A 20,759-nucleotide genomic window follows, 5' to 3' on the forward strand; every position below is an offset into this window, starting at 1 on the left:
AGTGACTTCAAAACATAAAAGAATCTGCTAAATGAGAGATTAAGCAGACTACATAGTTGCTGTTTCCATGAGTGTCCACTAGAGTGCAGTGTTATTCAGAAATGAAGTGCACTTATTTTGGCCATCAGAGTAGAAGGGCTCAGGGGACTCTGGGGTTTCTAAACCAAACATCAGTTTTCCCAGGCCCTCTGGACTATTAAAAGAAAACTGCAAATGCGCAGCCACACTCACAGACTCATGGAGCTCCTGCGCAGAGATCCAGACTTCCTCTTGAGTGTGGTGCAGATGAGCAGATCGGTGAAGAGAAACAGAGATCGGTCCTTCTTACCGCCCACTGTTTTCTACAGGACAGAGAAGGACAGCGTTTATGAAGCGCACACGTTTGCTTAAAGTTGATTGGATTTCTTGTGTTCATTCGTGCTCACCGCTTCCACCACCATCTCTTGTCTCAGAAACTTCCTCTGGGGATTCAGAATCTGACAGGAAAAAACAGTATTAGATATAGCCGAGGGCAAGCTAGTCTTTATACTACTGTAACATGTTTATGTGGAATAAGTTGAATTTATTTAATCAGTTTTGCAAACAAAACTGGAAATACACATTTTTTTTTCTAACACGGTAATTTTGTCTTTTTCACCAATACAAATATCTAAACATAAAAAAAAAAAAAAAAAAGAGTAAAAATTCTGCCAATGGGGTTAGAAAAATAAACTTAATTCATAGGGAAAACAATATTATTTGTCCACTGACAGATTTATGTATTTGTTTGTTTATTTTTGTGCAAAAATATATTTAATTTTGATTTTTTTTTATTTTATTTTATTTATTTTTTTTACAAAACAAGACTTATCATCATACGGTAAGGCACATTTTATATATGATGGTAATTTAAAGTTCTTAACAGAATGGGATTTTAAAAAATAATCATAAAATAAAAGAACATTTTTTTAAATCTATTTTAATCAATTTAGTTCTAGTTTGTGCATATTTACTCAACATGAAATCAAAACTCTAAATAGACCAATTTTTTTCTAACTCAGTAATTTTGTGTTTCTTGTTTTTTGAGAAAAAAAGTAAAATATCTGCAAAAATGTTTATTTTTGTGCAAAAAATACTTCATTTTGAGACTATTTATCATACAATGATGCACATTTTATATAGCACATTTTATTTATGATGGTAATTTAAAGTTCCATAAAGGTATTTTTAAAAATAATAAGAAAATAATCGTAAAAAGATGCATAATATTTTTGTTGTTAAAATTTATTTTAATTGATTTAGTTTTAGTTTGTAGGGAAAACAAGATTATTTCTCAAAACTGCCATTTTTGTGCAAAAATATACTTCATTTTGATACATTTTTTCACAAAACAAGACTTACTATCATACGGAAAAGCAAGCTATATATTTTTTATAGCACATTTCATATATGATGGTAATTTACATAATGTGATTAAAAATAATTATGAAATAACCTTTAAAATCTTAAAAAGAAGCATAAGATTTTTTAAAATCTATTTTAATCAATTTAGTTTTAGTTTGATTGTGCATATTTAGTCAACATGAAACCACATTTTTAAAATACATTTTTTAATCATTTAGATTTAGCTTGTATACATTTATATAAGGCAAGATATATATTTTGTATATAACACATCTTAAAAGTTTAATGTTTCTACATAAAGGGATTTTAAAAAATAATCATAAAATAATCTCAAATATTTTTTTTTGTTAAAATCTATTTTAATCGAATTAAGTTTTAGTTCATAGGGAAAACAAGATTATTTCTCCACTGACAGATTCATGTATTTGTTTATTTACTTTTGTGCAAAAATATACTTAAAGTACATTTTTCACAAAACAAGATTTAAAAAAAATCTTAAAATAATGATGCATAAGAAATAAAGAAATAAAAAAATTAAATTTAGTTTTAGTTTGATTGTGCATACTTATGAAACAGTAAACAGTAAACAACGCATAATATTTTTCTTTTTCACAAGTACAAATATCTAAACAAGATAATCTCATCTTATTTTCTGAAAAATGTATCTAAATTAAGTGAGTGTAAGCTTAAAACAGTTTTAAAAATCTGCAAATTAAAAACTTAATTTAGAGAGAAAATAAGACTTTTTTCTTATTTTAAGTACTTTACTTTGATACTTTTTTCATAAAACAAGCCTTAATATCTAATGTAATCTCAAGCAAATATATCTTGATTTAATGGACTAGTCATCCAACAATCAACTAGTGGATTATGCAAGTCATATACTGTACATCAGTCATTTAAAGTGCCTTATATAATAGAATCTACATAAGGATTTAAAAAACAATCCATTTAAAAAGAAATGGGCCTGAAACTAAGTTTTAATCACTTTGGATGAGTGACATTGACTGATTTGTCCGTGTCTCACATGCTCCACGCCCTCGATGTGCGCCTCGATCTCCTGCATGACACGCGTCTCTTTCTCCAGCTCCTCCGCCGTGCGTCGGCCCTTGTTGATCCTCTCCGCCAATCGCTTGATGTTCTTCTGAGCGTCCAGCAAAAACAGGTAGTCAGGGTGATCCTCAGTAGTGTGCTTCAGTAGATCCTTATTTTAGAAACAGAATGTCATTTAAAAAACTAAACTACCAAAACATACACAAAAAAGTACTAATAAAACGTGAAGGTTAGTGTCACCTTGACTAGCAGCTCGTATCGTGGGATCCGCTGCACCGGCTTTATCATCAGATCACCCAGCGCTTGTTTCTCTTTATTCTCACGCATGCTTTGCTAAAGAGGAAAGAGATAGAAAAACAGAGAAAGAGAGACACAAACATACAAAACCAAATTTAGAAGTAGAACTTTACTACTTTATCTTGATTTTTAACAGCATGTGTAGAGTTTATCCAACCATGCTTTACTAGAAAACTTGGTTTGGGGTTAGTTTGAGGAGTCACCACTAGAGGGCAGTAACCCTTGAAATGCCAAACAAACATTTTATGATTCAGCTGAGAAAATATGAATGCATAAATGTGACCCTGGACTACAAAACCAGTCAGAAGGGTCAATTTTTCAAAATTGAGATTTGAATAAATAAGCTTTCCATTGATGCATGGTTTGTTAGGATAGGCAATATTTGGCCATGATACAACTATTTGAAGATCTGGAATCGAAATACTGAGAAAATCACCCGTAAAGATGTTTAAATGAAGTTCTTAGCAATGCATATTACTAATCAAATGTTAGGTTTTGATATATTTATTAGGTTTTCTTTCCAACATGGGTTGGGGCTGGAACTCTTTTGAGCCCTCAAAGTGCATTAGATAGAATAATTTAACTTTAAAAAATTTATAAAATTTTCTTCACTTGTCTTTTTTTTTTTTTTTAAATGTCGCACTAATAACATATTGTGAACTTCATATCATGATATTATTGTATTGTGAGATTTTTATATTGTTATATTCATGCATCATCTCTTAGAAAAACATCATGTTAAAATATATCAAACATTATATATCAGGCTTTTGAGGCTTCTGGCTTATTTATGGTTGGAAATTTACTAGGGCTGCCACTAACAACTATTTTTATATCGATTAAATTATCGACTAATTTATCAATTAAACGATTAATCTAACAATTGTACTTAAGAACATTTTGTTTTAATAAAATCAATTAATTGCAGATGGAAACATTAAAATGGAATCCAAAAAAGTAATGGAAACTTACTAAGAATAAATACAACTCAATTAATTATTAAATTATTAAAAAATTCCTAACCATTAAAACAGAGTATAGAAAAATTAAAATGGATTTCATAGGGCCCTATAATTATAAATAGGCTTTTTTTTTTCCAAATAAAAATGTAGGTGTATGTGAACAATAGCCTTTAAAATTACTTAAAATACATATATAATAAAACGAATGCAATAATTAGTTCAAATAAAAAAACAAAAGCAAGAAAACGTGGGTTTATTATTATAATCCTTTTTTAATATTGACTAAACAACATTTAATTCAAATGTCCACTTATTCTTTAATATTTGGCCATATCTCCACCACAGAAAGGCTATAGCCACTGTAATTTAATGAATATGCGGACATGAAAACGTGTAAACGTTGAGGGAACTTTTATTTTGAAATCGCGATTAACACTTAGCATAATAAGAGTTTGCATTAGTTTAGAAATGATTTACCTTACAAATCTGATGAAATAGCGCACGTTGCATTCCTAGATGAACGTTATATTAAATCCAAACTCACAACAACATGCAGAGATGAAGTTTGAGACACTCCACAGTTTCTGTGGAACAGCATGCTGTGAACGGAGCTTCCGTGAGACGCACGTAACGTTACGTAACCTACACGCATGACGCACATATATTAAACCTGCATCGCATATATTTATTAAACTGAATTGTAGCGTTTGTGAATTCATAATTATGCTTAATTATGATTTTTCAATGGGTTTAATATATAATATACAGTTTTGGAAATCATTCTAATAATGCGTTTCAGGGATTCTCGTCTGTGAAATGCGCCACTTCCGGTATTTGCCGGTTAGTAGATTTAAAAATCAAATAGTTTAATAACTCAAATAGATTCAAGATTACTAAAACAGAGAAAAAAAATAAAAATGATGAAAATAAAAGCTATTTCAAAACATTAATGAATTCTATAATGTATAAATAATACTAAAATAACACCAGTTTAACCTCATGTGTGTCAGCATCTCTGGCTAAAGACATGAATAGTTCATCTTAAACAGAAAATGAACCCACGGTTTCTTTGCACAATGACAAAATCCATATATTCACCGTTCAACTAGTTGCCAGATGGCCATATAATGTCCTAGAGCGGCCAAACAGCCTCTCAAGGGTGTAATTGTAGTGTAAAAGTATTTTTATCTACACATACACACAGAAACAAAGCTGTAATGTACCTCTAGAAACTTCAGGAAAGCGGGTTTGGCTTCCTTGGCGATTCTCACTGCGTCTTTGGCGTTCATGAAGTTGTCGATGTACGCTGAATAAATATTGGCGAGGATCTCTTTGGAAAACTGTGAGGAGAAAGCAGAGACATTATTAGCACTGAACAAAACAGCTGTGCACCTTTACAAACTTGTTTCAATCCTAGCCTGCAAATCTTTCAAAAAAATTTTTTTCAATTTTGAAATGTTAGCATGTTCAACAAAACAATAGCAAGGTGCTTTTTGCTACTGAAATGGCTTCCTATGTGATATAAATGACAGCACTGAGTATTATCTTGGATGGATGGTGTCTGTGTGGAAAGATAGTCGTCATATAAATCTGTTTAGTGGGTCGTGAGGAGAGACAGCTCTCTGTCAGCTATGAACGTGTGACTCAGTCTGTTCTGTGATGTTTCACTGTAAAGCACGCAGGGGGACAATTTACACCCACCAGAAACAGAGGTGCTGTTTTATGAGCCCTGAAGAACAGGCGGACACATCTGCACAATGTTCATTTCATGGATGCTTTCATTCTGACAATTTAATTCAGTAAAAAAATAAAATGAAATAAAATAAGATTCTATACTTTTCGTACAGCCACCTGATGCTCAGATTTCCCTGTGTTTAGTTCGTTAATATTAAAGTGCACATGAATGTAAAATAAAATAAAAAAGTGTTTTAATTTTTTATGTACAGCTGCCTTAGGTTTCCTTGAGTCTAGTTTGCTATTGTACTGAACAATAAAGTGCACATGAATGTAAAATAAAATAATAATAAAATAAAATGTTATACTTTTCGTACAGCCACCTGATGCTCAGGTTTCCCTGTGTTTAGTTCATTAATAATAAAGTGCACATGAATATAAAATAAAATAAATAAAATAAAAAAGTGTTTTGACATTTCATGTACAGCTGCCTATTGTACTGAACATTAAAGTGCACATGAATGTAAAATAAAATAATGAATTAAAATTAAATTAAAATCAAAATAAAACAAAATAAAATAAATAATAATGTAAAATTAAATAAAATAAATATTTTATACTTTACGTACAGCTGCCGTAGGTTTCCTTGTGTCTAGTTTGCTATTGTACTGAACATTAAAGTGCACATGAATGTAAAATAAAATAAAATAAAAATATTTTATACTTTATGTACATCTGCCTCAGCGTTCCTCGTCTAATTTGTTATTGTACTGAACATTAAAGTGCACATGAAAATAAAATAAAATAAATTAAATTAAATTAAATTAAATTAGGTTTCCTTGTGTCTAGTTTGTTATTGTACTGAACATTAAAGTGCACATGAATGTAAAATATTAACATTAAATTAAAGTAAACAAAAAATTTTTTTTATACTTTATATACAGCTGCCTCAGGTTTCCATGTGTCTAATTTGCTATTGTACTGAACACTAAAGAGCACATGAATGTAAAATAATAAAATAAAATAAATATATAATATATAATATAAAAAATACATATTTTATACTTTATGTACAGCTGCCGTAGGTTTCCTTGTGTCTAGTTTGTTATTGTACTGAACATTAAAGTGCACATGAATCTAAAATAAAATAAAATAATACATTAAAATTAAATTAAATTAAAATAAAACTAAATAAATATTTTATCTTTTATATACAGCTGCCTCAGGTTTCCATCTGTCTAGTTTGCTACTGTACTAAATATTAAAGTGCACATGAATGTAAAACAAAAAAATAAAACAGTAAAATAAAATAAAAATATTTTATACTTTATGTACATCTGCCTCAGGTTTCCTTGTCTAATTTGTTATTGTACTGAACATTAAAGTGCACATGAATGTAAAATAAAATAAAATAAAATAAAATAATGAATTAAAATTAAATTAAATAAATAATAAAATAAAATAAAAATGTTAATATTTTATATACAGCTGCCTCAGGTTTCCTTGTGTCTAGTTTTCTATTGTACTAAACATTAAAGTACACATGAATGTAAAAAAAAAAAAAAAAATAATAATAAAAACAGTTTCATAGTTTATGTACTGCCACCCCTGCTCAGGTTTCCTCATGTCTTGTTTGTTGTACTTTAAAGTGCACAAGAATGTAATATAACAAGCCTAATTAAATAATTTAATATTTCAGCTTGGTTTGACCCTTGGTGTTTATGTTATGTTAGCATGTGACTTGGGTTGTATGTTATTTAATAATAGTAATAAAACACAAAAAGTTACAAAACTTATGCAGTTGGTGTGGGGGAAGTTTGTAATGTTAAGGAGCATCTCAGAGCTTTTTAAAGTCCTTATGAAAAAAAAAACTTACGCAATCATAAAAACATCAAGATCTTTACAAAACAACAATAAAAACACAAAATTACACTCAAATTACAACATTGAGCTTAATAGACGGTTCCACTGAGACTTCCTTTTAATGTCACAGAGTTCGCTAAAGCCCTAAAGTGATGCAGATCCTTAGAGAAACTCATAAAGCAGAATTACGCTGTCTAATCGAGCAGCAGATCTCGCTGCTAACTACCTTTGTCGACTCATTTAGTCAGAGCCCATAAAAAGCCCACATTTGATGTGAGAACGTAATTCCGACAGGAACGTCTAAACAACACTGAACTAGCAGAGGTGTGGTGGTTTTTACTTCATACCGGGGCTGAGGGTCAGACAGATTAAAACCCCACACAGAGAGACACAGCATTCCTTCAGCTTATGCTTAACAAACTGTTAGGCTGCATCCTAATTAGCATACTTTACAATGCACTAAAAGTGAAGGGGCTTTGTTAATGCTCACCAAGGCTGCATTTATTTAATTAGAAATACAGTAAACTGTAAAAATGTGAAATATTATTACAATTTCAAATAAAGATTTTTCTATGTGAATATATTTTAAAATCGAATTATTCCTGTGATGAAAAGCTGAATTTTCAGCATCATTACTCCAGTCTTGAGTGTCACATGATCCTTTAGAAATCATTCTAATATGCTGATTTGCTGCTTAAGGAACATTTCTGATTATTATCAATGTTGGAAACAGGTGTGAAGCTTTATTTTATTTGAGGAAACTGTGATATGGTTTATTTTCCAGGGCTCTTTGGTGAATAGAAAGTTCAAAAGAACAGTATTTATTTGAAATGGAAATCTTTTTTCATCAAACAAAAAACAAACAAAAAAAAACAAAACTGAATGGTAGAGACGATACTTAGAGGAGAGGTTAACTTCCAGAACAAAAATTTAGAAAGCATTTACTCACCGCCTCGTCATCTAAGATGTTCATGTATTCTTTCTTCAGTCGTAAAGAAATTATTTTTTGAGGAAAACATTTCAGGATTTCTCTCCATATAGTGGACTTCTGTGGTGCCCCCGAGTTTGAACTTCCAAAATGCAGTTTAAATGCACCTTCAAAGGCCTCTATACGAGCCCAGCCAAGGAAGAAGGGCCTTGTCTAGCAAAACGATTGTCAAATTATTTAGAAAATGACCAATTTCTATACTTTTTAACCTCAAATGCTCGTCTTGTCTAGCTCTGCAATGTGCATGCAATCTCTGTGTAATCCAGGTCAATACAGTAAGTTTAGGTCAAAAAAACTTCATTCTCCATCTTCAAAATCATCCTACTTCACTGCAGACGTACCAACCCAGTGTTTACAAACTGAAAATGCAAAGCAGATCAAATGCCATTTACAACAAAGGGTAAAACAGCGATGTAGGATGATTTTGAAGTTGGAGAAGAAAACGAGATGGGAGTTTTTTGACATACCCTACAGTAACTGTATTGACACGGATTAACCAGAGTTCAAGCAGAGCTAGACGAGATGGGCATTTGAGGTTAAAAAGTATATCAATTGTCAATTTGTTTAGAAAATAACTGATCGTTTCGCTAGTTAAGAACCTTCTTCCTCGGCTGAAATTGTTTAGAGTCCTTTGAAGCTGCATTTAAACTGCATTTTGGAAGCTCAAACTCAGGGGCACCATTGAAGTCCACTATATGGCAATAATTCCTGAAATGTTTTCCTCAAGAAACATGATTTCTTTACGACTGAAGAAAGAAAGACACAAACATCTTGGATGACAAGGGGGTGAGTAAATTATCTGCCAATTTTTGTTTGCTCCTTTAAGATGAGGACCTAGCAGCGGGAGAAATGGTGTGTGTGTGTGTGTTAGTGATGCTCCGATTGATCGGCCACCGATCATGCCGATATTGGCTTAATATAGCTTGATTGGCGAACCCCAAAAGTGCCAATCAAAAAAGCCGATCACTTGACGTAATATTATCAAAAAGGATGTCTAACTGAGTTTATTACAATAAATGTATTACAATTGTAATAATAATAGTGTCCTATGAAGTGTTTGATTTTTTCAGAAATTCTGTGTCATCTGTTTTAATTTGTCTGAATTCTGCATTTTATTAATTAATACAAATTAATTATTTTAAAAAAAATCTGGTAATCAAATACACTTTAAAAAATTTTTATATTTTAAAATGCAATCAAATTACATTTTAAAATGTTTTTGTTTTTGGAAAAAACTGTGACATTTCTAAAAAATGTTTAAATAAAAGGCATTATTAGTAGTAATTAGTGACCCAGGCCCACAAAACCAGTCATACGGGTCAGTTTTCTGAAATTAAGATGGTTAGGATAGGACAATATTTGGCCGAGATACAACTATTTGAAAATCTGGAATCTGAGGGTGCAAAAAAATAAAAATAATAAGAAAATTGCCTTTAAAGTTGTCCAAATGAAGTTTGTAGCAATGCATATTACTAATCCAAAAATTACGTTTTGATATATTTACAGAAGGAAATTTACAAAATATCTTCACGGAACATGATCTTTACTTAATATCCTAATGATTTTTGCCATAAAAGAAAAATCGATCATTTTGACCCATACAATGTATTTTTGGCTATTGCTACAAATGTATTCATGCAACTTAGGAGTGGTTTTGCTGGCCAGGGTCACATAGTTTTTCATAATTTCATCAAGTTAAACCAAACTTAGATTTTGAGCTTAGACTTGAGAGGTTTTGTATGTATCTGATGATAACTGCATCCAATGAAATGGCGAAACGCTTGTGAAATTTGATTCAGTCCATGGTTTTTTTTATATATTGTGGAGAAGCCCTATGTTAGCAATCAGTTACCAATAAGTATACTAATGTTGAATGTTGCATACTACTTAGAACAGATAGTATGCAAATCAGTCACAGCACTTGTTCTCCACATCCAGACTGTAGACAAAATTGCCTTAAAATGCATGTAGATCTATAAAACCAAAAACCACCTGAAAAAAGTTTATCATCTGAGAAATAGCATTTTTAACATAGCGAACTAAGATTTGGGATGTTATTACTAGACATCCCATCATTAAATAGTGATTAGGATCTCACCGACTGGATGAGCACATGTCCGATAGTCTGTTTGTCGTGCCACTCGTTGACACAGTCCAGCACCTGCTCCAGGAACTGCTCGTGATGTTCCAGAATCTCAGGGATCTGATAAAACATCTCGTCTACCAGGGATGGGTCACAGAGAGGTGAGTTTTCCGGGTGCTTGAGGGGCTTCATGTAGCCCTGAGACCACAACAACAACACAGAGAGAGATGCAAGTCATGTGAGAAGAGCTGAAACTCTGCAGTTTTATTTACATACAACAATTATAACTTTTTAGTACAAAAGTAATTGCAATCAGCATTTTCAATGCATTTACAGTGCGACTTTAATTGCTTAAAATGCTATATTGCTGTCTAGCAAGACAGTGGGATTGTTTGTGTTTGACATAATTGGATCAATAAATCAATATGCAAATGAATATGCATTCAAATTTTAAAGAATATGCATTAGAAAATGACAGAATGTGTGTTTCTGTGTTTGCACATGATGGTCTGGGACAGATGCTGATTAAAGGAAATGCCTGACTCTCCTCTTGGGACGTAAACTGTGTCACATCAAATGCAGATAAACATTCTGCTCCTCTGTGTTCACTGTCACAAAACAGAGTTTATAAAACCAAAACTGTCTCAATGACTTACTCAAACTCATTCAAAACCAAACCACGTGCAACCCATTTCACTTTCATAAAATATTAATGGATAACAGGACATTAAACAAGAAAAAAATATTTTATTTTGTTTTGTTTTTGGGTTTTTTCTGGTGCTTGATGGCTTCATTTGCAAATGTAATTTCCAAACCACTTTACTTCCATAAAATTACATATTAAACAGACCAATTAAAAAAATAATAATTTAATGGAATATTAATGGCTAACAGGACATTAAATAATTTTTTTTAATTATTTTATAAAAAAACATTCCTGAATATTAAGGGTTAACAGGACATTAAATCTGAAAAAATATGTTATTATAATTATTTTATTTTAATTTGATTTAATTTTATTTATGTGGTTTTCCTGGTGCTTGAGGGGGTTCATTTGCAAAAGTATAACTTCATGTAATTTAATAATTTAATGTAATTTAATGTAATGTAATTTCATCAAGTTAAACCAAACTTATATTTTGAGCTAACACTTGTGAGGTTTTGTATGTAAAAAAAACTATACAATATTATACAAAAAAATTATGGAAAAAAAGAGAATTATTGTACTTTGTGCTTATAATATTTTAATTATTTAATTTAATTTATTTTAATTAATTTTTTATTTGATTTTAATTTATTTTATTTTTTATTATTTTATTTTTTATTTTAATTTATTTTATTTTAATTTATTTTATTCGTTTTTATTTTTTATTTTATTTTATTGTTTTGTTCTGTTTTTATTTACTTATTTATTTTTTATTGTATTTTATGTAGGTGGTTTTCCTGGTGCTTGAGACAGTTCATTTGCAAAAGTAATAATTATTTTATTTTATCATGTTGACATCAAATACACTTATCAACAGCTAAAACATCCCTTACAATAAAGTACTGTGGTTTTACCATGCTACATCAATGTATAAAATGGTAAAATCATATAACTTAAATGTATTTTGTGCTACTGAATGCTAATCACATTCATATACTATGGTATTCACATCATACTTGAAAATGTCAAAGAAACATGTTAATACCACAGTACAAGTCCAAAAAACACACCTATAATCACACAAACACACTCCCTACTGGCACACAGAAGTGTGTCTGGCTCAGTTTTCTATGTTTTGACTAGCAAACATCTGGCCAGCGTTCTTCTAGCGCTTCAAAAGGTGCCCAGAGACACGCCGCGGCCACGATCAAGCGCTCTCGTCTGTCATCCGTCCACATCCACACCTTGAAGCTGATTAACCTGCGCTTGTGCGGCTCTCTCATCGTTGGCTCAGGTTCGCCATTTTCAAGTAATGATGTTGACTGGAACACACAATCATTTCCACCAAAGATAACCACTTCCTTTAACACAGAACCAGAGCATAAACGACGCTGAGAATTGCTCGGTAATGGGGCATTTCGGAGGTGCGCTGGGCGATCGAGCTCAAACGCTGCTGCGGTCCGCCACTCGCTCACATTGTTGCCACGGCAACCGCTGCACCAGCTGCACCAGCTGGATATGCGCTGTTATGAGTCAGGAGCGATTGGAAAAGATGATGATTTGTTGCACTCTTTTGCTTATTATTAACTCAGCATGCGGCTTCCGCTATTGCACTTACAGTAACATCATGTTTCTGTTGTTCGGTTCGCTATTGATGGTAAATTGCGATCATTTTTCAAGCTGATTCATAAACACAAATACAACTGTTTAATGATTAACGAAAATAAAAATTTTATTGAAAAATGTTATGCAACATACTTGGTTTGGCCATTGGGTCCGTGTACGTTGTGTTCATTTGTTTTTGAATTTAAAACGAAATAAGCAAAAATGAGAAAATGGTTCCTTTATTCGTTTTCTCATTTGTTCAGAAAACGAAAAAATGAAATTTCGGCTTGTTTTTTCGTTTTTTGGTTCACGGGTAGAAAACAGATAAACAACTTTAAAATTCGTTTTCCAAATGTGGGCGGTTACAAGATGCCCCTTTCCGCTGATTGGTCAACCAAATCTGGCCATCCATTGTTGTTCAACAAGATAAAAGTCCATTATTTATTTATTTATTTATTTTCATTCTTTTGCAGTCTTTAAAACAACAAGTGCCCTTCATTTGCAAATGTAATTTCCAAACCACTTAACTTCCATAAAATTACATATTAAACAGACCAATTAAATAAAATAATAATTTAATGGAATATTAATGGCTAACAGGACATTAAATAATTTTTTTTTTATTTTATAAAAAAACATTCCTGAATATTAAGGGTTAACAGGACATTAAATGAGCAAAAAAATGTTTATTTTATTTTATTTTTATTTTATTTAGGTGGTTTTCCTGGTGCTTAAGCGGGTTCATTTGCAAAAGTAATAATTTCATGTAATTTAATGTAATGTAATGTAATGTCATTTCATTTCATTTCATCAAGTTAAACCAAACTTATATTTTGAGCTAACACTTGTGAGGTTTTGTATGTAAAAAAAACTAAACAATATTATACAAAAAATTATAGAAAAAAAGAGAATGTTTGTACTTTGTGCTTTTAATATTTTAATTATTTTATTTTATTTTATTTATTTTTTATTTTAATTTATTTTATTAGCCGAAATTTCGGCTTGTTTTTTAGTTTTTTGGTTCACGGGTAGAAAACAGATAAGCAACTTTAAAATTCGTTTTTCCAAATGTGGGCGGTTACAAGACGCCCCTTTCCGCCGATTGGTCAACCAAATCTGGCCATACATTGTTGTTCAACAAGATAAAAGACCATTATTTATTTATTTATTTAGTCTTTAAAACAACAAGTGCAATAAAATTAATTAGGCTACATCAAAATATAATAAACTAAGTTAAAAATAATAATAATAAAATAGGAAAAGCAATAAGAAAAGCACATGTACATAGAAATTATTCAAACAATTTAAAATAATTTACAGCTTTTCTTGATTCTTTTAACGATTGCATGTTGCTATACCTGGCTGTTTCTATTAAAATGATTATCAACAAAATGATAGTCATCTGACTGGGCTTTCTTCTGTTCTAAAAATTAATTTGCTTGGCTGAACATTGATCTGTTGTTCTTTGCGCTGTCAGCTTTAAAAAATAAAACATGCAGATTAATATTTATAAAATAAATATTTCTGTTTAACGAGATGGGTTGAACAACCATCATTGTGTTGAAAAAAAAAAAATATATCTAATAGAAACAGGTATAGCAACCTGTATTCGTCAAAAGAAACAAGAAATAACGCGACACAAGCTGTAAATTATTTTAAAGCCTTAAATCTTTTGTTTGAATAATTTGTAACTATATGTACTTATATGTATGTGATTTTCTTATAGCTTTTTCTATTTTCTTATTATTTTTTAAGTCTCTTAGTTTATTATATTTTGAGGCAATTAATGTTATTATCCTTGTATGTTCGTTGTTTCAAAGACTGCAATTAAAAAAGAATGAAAATAAATAAATAATGGTCTTCTATTTTGTTGAACGAACAATGGATGGCGTCACCTGTCCAGATTTGGTTGAGCAATCGGTGGAAAGGGGCGTCTTGTAACCGCCCACATGTGGAAAACGATTTTTGAAGTAATTTATCCGTTTCCTATCCGTGAAACAAAAAACGAAAAATCGAGCCAAAAATCTGAACAAATGAAAAAACGAATAAAGGAACCGTGTTCTCATTTCTGCTTATTTTGTTTTAAATTCAAAAACGAACACAACGTACATGGACCCCCCATTGTGTTTGATGTGATGATTATTAAACGTTGATTTTATAAAACAGCTTGCAATTTTGACTATTAAATCACCCAAGAAGTGATTTAAAATGATGACCTTCCTTTGGAGACTTCCTTTTGGTTGTCAATATTATTTGCTATAGTATACAAGCAGTCTATAGTATTTATTTATACATCTAGATGAATGTATTTGTGTGTCATACCTGAATGAGTGTGCGCAGAGACTCAACGTAAGATTGTTCGGTGTCCAGCAGAGTCATGATCACATGTCTTCTCATATCCTGCAGAAATATAGCAAAAAGATAAATAAAAATTAAGATAAATGCATAAAAAATTAAATATAATTAAAAAAAATTAATACATCAAAAAGTAATAAATTAATTAATAAATAAAATAAATTAATAAAATAAGTAAAAATAAATTAAAAATTAAAAATTAAAAATAAATTAGAATGGCATACATTTAAAATGAAGAAAAATGCATAAAAAAATTAAATAAAAAAAATAAATACATAAAAAAATATTAATAAACATAATAAATAAACAAATGGAATTAAAATAAATTAACAAAATAAGTAAAAATAAATTAAAACATTTAAAAATAAATTATAATGTCATGCATTTAAAATGAAGATAAATGCATAAATTAAATACATTAAATAAAATTGAAAAAACATTTCTACATTAATAAAATAAACAAAATAAATATAATAAATAAACTAATGGAATTAAAATAAATGAACAAAATAAATTAAAAATAAATTAAAACATTTAAATGCCATAGTAATGCCATACATTTAAAATTAAGATAAATGCATAAAAAATATATAAAAAATAAACAAAATAAATAAATGGAATTAAAATAAAGTAAATTAAAACATGTAAAGAAATATAATGCCATTCATTTAAATTTAATATAAATGCATAAAAATAAAATAAATTAAATTAAATTTATATAAAGTATTACATAAAAAAATAAACAAATTAAATTAAAATAAATTAATAAAATACGTAAAATTAAATTAAACATTTAAAATAAATTATAATGATATACATTTAAAATTAATATAAATGCATAAAAATAAATTAAATAAAATTTATATAAAGTATTACATAAAAAATAAACAAATTAAATTAAAATAAATTAATAAAATACGTAAAATTAAATTAAACATTTAAAATAAATTATAATGCCATAAATTTAAAATTAAGATAAATGCATAAAAAAATTAGATAAATTAATACATTAAAAAAACGAATTAAAATAAATTAATAAAATAAGTAAAAATAAATTAAAACATAAAGAAATATAATGCCATACATTTAAATTTAATATAAATGCATACAAATAAAATAAATTAAATAAAATTTAAATAAAGTATTACATAAAAAACAAACAAATATAATTAAAATAAATTAATAAAATAAGTAAAATTAAGTTAAACATTTAAAATAAATTATAATGCCATACATTTTAAATTAAGATAAACGCATAAAAAAGAAAATAAATTAAATACAATTTAAAAAAATTATTACATTAAAAATAAATAAACAAATGGAATTCAAATAAATTAATAAGTAAAAACAAAATTAAAACATTTTAAATAAACTATTAAACATTAATATAAATAAATGAACAAGCATTAAGATATAAATTAAAATAAACATTATGCTAAAACTAATGAAATAAATAACTTAAAATTAAACTAATAAAAAAAAAAAATGGATAAATTTAAGATCAATAAAAAACATACATTAAGATATATAAAGAAGCATAAAACAAAGAAATAAAATTTAAAAAGAGCATTCAAATAAAAAAGGAATATAAAAATCTACTCCATAATAAAATTTCAAAGCACTGAAGAATGGCATTCTGGTTGCTACAGTTATTTTTTGTAACAGAAACCCACACAAACACACACTTTATAATGAAGCTCTAATCAAAATAAGCATTTCCTGTTTACTGGTTTGTGTCAGAGACTGAGCCAAATATGCTTATGTTTCCGTCTAAGAGAAGATAACCTTCACTAACCGCTGTGATTCAGCCCTGACCGACACCACACAACAAACACGTCTGACTAATACAGACAGACAGACAGACAGACAGACGGCTAACAGCTGATAATGGGCAGGATGTGCTACTCTTTCATGCTGGAGTATGTTTTCAGCAGCATCTTCGCTGAAATGCCCCGCTTAAACACGCAGTGTGACATGGATGTAATCTGAACAGGAAGTCACGTCCAGCGTATACCATCAAACAGGCTGGAGGAGAGGAAAAGCACAAGGATTCGTTGTTACTTTTTAAGCAGAAGCTACAAGTGTTTACAGAAACACTTCTGAAAGAATGTCAGTAGCATCCCACACACATATCACCATTACAAAATCAGTCCCAAATATGGTTTAAAAACTTGATAGAAGTCAAGTTCGGGATCAGTGTGATTAATTTTATTCAGCAAGGACGCATTAGATTGATCAAATGTGATAGTAAAGACATTCATAATTAGGGGTGGGAGAAAAAATCGATATTGCAATATATTGTTGTGCTCTCTGTCGCAATAAATAATCGATATACTAACGGCCAATATCGATATTTTATTACAACACAAATGATTAATTTACCTGTCGTCAGTGTCACTGTCACTACCCAATATCTACCATTCTGTTTGCGGGGGGCGCTGTTCCAGTAAATAGGCGTAAAGTAGCGGAAGCAGCGGCCAGTGAAGAACACAAGTTATCTTACAACATCAGAGAAGAAGCGCAGAAAAAAAGAGATGTGAGAAGAATTGCGGAAGATAGCGAAAAACAAATCAAAGACGCACCCGCTAGTTGAGCATGCTGATCAGTTACGCCTGTTTCACACATACTCCGTCTGCAGTGCAGTGCTTATGCGTTGAGTATTTTTTTCCGCACCCATGTTAACGGATTAGAGCGTTCACACTGCACGCGGTTGCTGTGCAAGTGCATTGAATAATACGTTGTTTATTATACGTTGAGTTTAAACGTGAATATATCTAGAATTGTATTAGTGTACTGTGATAAAAGAGTATCACAATGCTGAAAAAGCACGTTTGTATTTGAAATCAAAATAACGGATAAATGGTGTGTTTGTGGTAAACAGCCGCGGATCAGGAACGGACTGCAAACGTGTCCTGTGTGAAAGCAAAACGAGTCCGTGCTGCTTCTGCATCGCATACGTAACGCACACGGACTGCATACACACTGCAGATGGAGTATGTGTGAAACAGGCGTTAGTGTTCCTCAAGAAGAATATGCATTGATGAGACCACTGTCCAGGTTAACATAAAGCACTTTACAGTAACTTACTACTGACGTTTCAGTATCATGGTTTACACATGTTAGTTAATGTTCATGTTGTTTTTTAATGTTCAGGCACTTTTATCTGTCTAGCTGTACAGCGTTTACATTTAAGACCAGGAGGCAGTGAGTTATTATGCAAATGCATATTTCTTTGCACAGTGTTGGAAATGTTGGCATTAATAAATGCATAAGATTTCCTTATTATGGGTATTTTTTTCTTTTTCAGTCACACATATCGTGATATATCGTTGATGAAATTTCTTCCAATATATTGAATATCGTAGATATCGTGAATCGCGATATTATCGATATCGTGGGCCACATATCGCCACAGAATTGAATCGTGAGTTACCTGTATCGTCCCACCCCTATTCATAATGTTACAGAAGATGGCCATTGTCAATAAATGCTTATCTTTTCAACATTGATAATAATCAGAAATGTTTCTCAAATAGCAAATCAGCATATTAGAATGATTTCTGAAGGATCATGTGACTGAAGACTGGAGCAATGATGCTGAAAATTCAGCTTTGATCACGGGAATACATTACATTTTACAGTAGATTCAAATTAAAAAAAGTTATTTTAATTTGTAATAATATTTTACTGTTTAACAAACTTATACTGTATGTCTGTATCTATCTTTCTATATCTACAGTTGAAGTTTACAAACACCTTGCAGAATCTGCCAAATGTTCATTACTTTACCAAAATAAGAGGGATCATGCAAAATGCACGTTATGTTTTATTTAGGGCCGGGACTTTAACGCGTTAATTTAGATTAATTAATTACACAAAAATAACGCGTTAAATTTTTTTAACGCATTTTAATCGCACTAAGTTTTGCAGCGCGGAACGTTTCTCACTAGATGAGATTCGGCGGACCGATTATACTGGAGCACAAACTAGCGTTCAGACCAGAGCCATATAAAAAGAGAGTTGCGACACTCCCATAGGCTTCCATAGGAACTGAGGAATGCGGAAGTAAAGCGTGTCATGGAGCGGTCAATAGTTCCAAACAACCAATAGCTCCTCCATTGAAGCTCATTCATTTCAGCGCTTCTCAAGCACAGTCGCAAGTATATTGAAGAAATTACTGCATTTCTGTACATTTTAACGCATCAGTTGACCTCTCGAAAAACTGGCCAATAGTGGTGTTTTATGAAGCGTGTTATAGTTAATGTTTATCGTTAAAAAATAAACAGTTAAACTGTAAATGCAGCTGGATAACGTGAGAAACACCGTAATAGCGACCATAACCAGATACTAGTTGTCATATTTTTATGTTTTTAGTCTTTCTGCAATCTTTCTCTCACTGTAGGAGGTTGAATGAGTTTCAGTAAAGACTGCATTCAAGAAACACGATAAAAATGTATGCTGAATGCAATTCGTTGCCTTGTGTTTTTTAAACATTATTTTCATCTTTTCTATTAGGTTAAATGCCATTTTTGCTTGCCTTTTATAATATTCACTTATGTTGTATATTTGAATATCATAAAACAAGAGTAAATTACTTTTTTTTTACATTAAATCGTTAAATCGAAACATACTGTATAAAAAAAGAGTGTTTGATCATGTCCAAATACACATGCAGATGTATTTAACCTTAAATATTACACTAACTGTAATCTAAATACTATATTAGAAAATGTTATCTTTTAAATGGTCAGGATCATTATTGCACATATTAAGTACAAAAAAACCTCCTCAAAATATTTACTAAATAGAACTTAACTATATATATTACAGTTATTTAATTGAATAAAAGTTACACTTAAGGTGTTTGGTCACATTTGACTGTCAGAGAGTATGAGAACATATTAATTATGTCTCTTTATCACTCCCCAGAATAAAATGCGATTGTAAAGCGTATTCAGAGAAGTTACCAATACACAATCAATGCACATTATGTGTTAATAATTACTCGAAATTGCTGCAAATATAGTAAAACTGCTGTCTATCCTATTTAACTCCATTCAAACACATTGACAGCGCGGAGCTGTTTGGAACTATTGAGAGCTCCATGAACCACGTGACCGTGCGGCGGCGAGATCAAAGCGTGTCACAACTCTCTTTTTATATGGCTCTGGTTCAGACAAGCCAAAGAACTTATACCAAAGAAGCTGCGTCCGTACTAAATAGTATTGTATGTCCCAAATCGTAGTATGTTTAAAAAGTATTCCAAAGATTCCCGGATGGTCTTCCACTTAACGATCAATGCACACTCTTAACTGCTAATATTGCCCGCAACACTAGAGACTACAGACCCGCATAAAAAGTTTAGAACTACAAACACGCATAAAAAGTGTTAAAAAACTACAAACATGGAGGATATACGCGACCAACGGACAGGTAGAGAAAGGGGTTTGAGTGATAAATAATCAGTGTGTAACCTGATAAAAACTATTTTTTAAATGTTATCCGCGTTATATTCCATGTGCAGCAACATTTATAATGATAGGTTTGGTCATTAACGTTTAAATGCATAATTAAGCAAACACAAGAGCAGAGTTCTCGGAATGAAAGACTGGTTAAAGAACGTGCCTCTTGTTACACATAATGGAAATTTTGCACTGGTCTGTTGGACTTGGTTGAACAAAAATATACAATATTTTGTTGCTTAAGCTTATGTATTCAGTCATTATTCAATGGTATACTAAAAATCCATGTAAAAATCTTAATTCTCACTGTTCTCAGGTCAAATATTTACATGCGATTAAAATGCGATTAATTTCGATTAATTAATTACAAAGCCTCTAATTAATTAGA

The 20,759-nt window shown here is 30.6% G+C and overlaps 1 protein-coding gene across 1 annotated transcript in view; it reads right to left on the reverse strand.

The window, feature by feature from the left end:
- LOC141345364 (rho guanine nucleotide exchange factor 17-like) overlaps positions 1–20,759 on the reverse strand; it is a 229,888-nt gene that overhangs the window by 121,530 nt on the left and 87,599 nt on the right. The window contains exons 3-7 of the mRNA XM_073850222.1: positions 14,877–14,954; positions 10,319–10,501; positions 4,919–5,035; positions 2,677–2,769; positions 2,411–2,587 (exon numbers count right to left, since the gene is read on the reverse strand). Coding sequence (XP_073706323.1) covers positions 2,411–2,587; positions 2,677–2,769; positions 4,919–5,035; positions 10,319–10,501; positions 14,877–14,954 — 648 coding nt within the window. The remainder of the gene's footprint in view (positions 1–2,410; positions 2,588–2,676; positions 2,770–4,918; positions 5,036–10,318; positions 10,502–14,876; positions 14,955–20,759) is intronic.

Source organism: Garra rufa, chromosome 11 (genome assembly GCF_049309525.1).
Source record: "Garra rufa chromosome 11, GarRuf1.0, whole genome shotgun sequence".
Lineage (NCBI taxonomy): Eukaryota > Metazoa > Chordata > Actinopteri > Cypriniformes > Cyprinidae > Garra > Garra rufa.